General features: G+C 43.2%; 1 protein-coding gene across 1 annotated transcript in view; it reads right to left on the reverse strand.

Annotated features, from left to right (window-relative positions):
- Positions 1 to 471: 471 nt before the first annotated feature.
- Adam7 (ADAM metallopeptidase domain 7) overlaps positions 472 to 1,739 on the reverse strand; it is a 38,933-nt gene continuing 37,665 nt past the window's right edge. Inside the window, exon 23 of the mRNA XM_031361009.1 lies at positions 472 to 534. Coding sequence (XP_031216869.1) covers positions 472 to 534 — 63 coding nt within the window. The remainder of the gene's footprint in view (positions 535 to 1,739) is intronic.

The following is a 1,739-nucleotide window of genomic DNA, read 5'->3' on the forward strand; positions in this document are numbered from 1 at the left end:
GTCTCTGCATTTTTAAGTCACATCAGAGAAAACCCCTTATTTTAGGCCATAAATGGAACAGCTCAGAAAAAAAAATGGCAGGTAAGCTGTCTGGATATCCAGTTATTTGACATGAGCCTCATTCAAGAAAATAACTCTTGCTCTAGTCCCCGAGTTTGAGTTCAGCTTATTCTGCCCATGACATTCAGTTTCCTTCAAGATGACCTTTGTGGCCTTCTGTCTGTAACTGCATTTGACATCTGACTTGAACAGCCCGGCACCGGTGCTTAGCTCAGCGTCTCCTCTGGCACCTAAAGACTGTTCCTAGACACCCATGTCAGCTCTCTGTCTCTGTTCTCTGCAGCTTTACTAACCCTTTCTTAGTCACCCTGTAAAATGCATAACAGTTACATTATTATATATGATTTATAACTTAATATTAGTAATTAAGATAGTTAAAGAGACTGTGACTATCAATGGCCAGGCCAGCTATCAAGCAAAATCACAGCCAATGAAACTGAAGTAGCACATGGATTTGATGTTTTTCCATGAATTCTGAAATTGTGAAAAGAGACAAATATGTTTATACTTTTCACATAACATGCTCAGAGCTCTACCACTGAGCTACATTGAATAGCTAACCATATTTTAAGACAAATTTTTCCTGTGAAGCTGAGATGGCTTTGAGCTCACTACGCAGAATAGCTTGGCTTCAACCTTTCTAGTTCCTTGTCTCTTTCTCCCAGGGTCTAGGATCTTGTCGTCGTCGTCGTCGTCGTCGTCGTCGTCGTCGTCGTCGTCGTCGTCGTCCTCCTCCTCCTCCTCCTCCTCCTCCTCCTCCTCCTCCTCCTCCTCCTCCTCCTCCTCCTCCTCATCTTCTGTATTCCCTTTCTCTCCCTACCTGATCTGTCCTCTCGTCCTAAATCACCCCTTCACCCCCGAATAAGCTACTTCTCCAAGCCAATATCCTTTATATCCTTTCTTAAAGAGGCAGCTTTGGTTAAAACCGCTGGCAGGATGCTCTGGAAAGGTGCTGTGTGTGATGTGCTATGTCACCAGGGTTCTCATTGGCTCTTTCAGGAGAATAAACTGCAGCAGTGCAGCCACAGAAGCATCAACAAAGCCAGCACACTCTGTTTCTCTCTAGCTTCTATTTTATTCAATCAGAAAATTTTCATTTTGCATTTGAGATCTTTATTTCAGGATGGGGAAAATGTATCTACAGATTCAAAAGGCTTAACAGCTCCCATTAAGAAAACAGACTGTTAAGAGAGTGTGCTCCCATTCACAGACATCTGTATAAGGAAATAACCCCAGGCAAGGCAACAAATCCATGAGCCTGCAGTGATCTGCAGTCAAGAAAATGAACACTAAGCACACCCCCATCTGTGTTTCCTGAGGGCTCAGAGACCTCTCATGCACACAAGGAGGTGGAGTGAACTTTATAAAATTCCTGTTACCTTCTTGGCTTCTTATCACTCTAGAAAAGCAGACCTAGGAACCCAGAGCTTGTAGGAGCCCCTACACCATGTATAGTAGATGAGATGCTTTGTGACTGTTCTGTAGCCTAGGAGGCCACCCACTCTTTTGTTCCTCACTTCTAATCACTTATCATAACTCTCTGCCCTGCCCTGACTTCCCTGGCACACCCATAGGAGACAATTCCATTGAAAGCAGACTTCAGTGATGTAGTTTGCAAATCTAAATAGGCACACTGTCATTTGTTTTGATCTTCCTGTTTTTTTTTTTTTGTTTTTTTT

Source organism: Mastomys coucha, unplaced genomic scaffold (genome assembly GCF_008632895.1).
Source record: "Mastomys coucha isolate ucsf_1 unplaced genomic scaffold, UCSF_Mcou_1 pScaffold9, whole genome shotgun sequence".
NCBI classification, from domain to species: domain Eukaryota; kingdom Metazoa; phylum Chordata; class Mammalia; order Rodentia; family Muridae; genus Mastomys; species Mastomys coucha.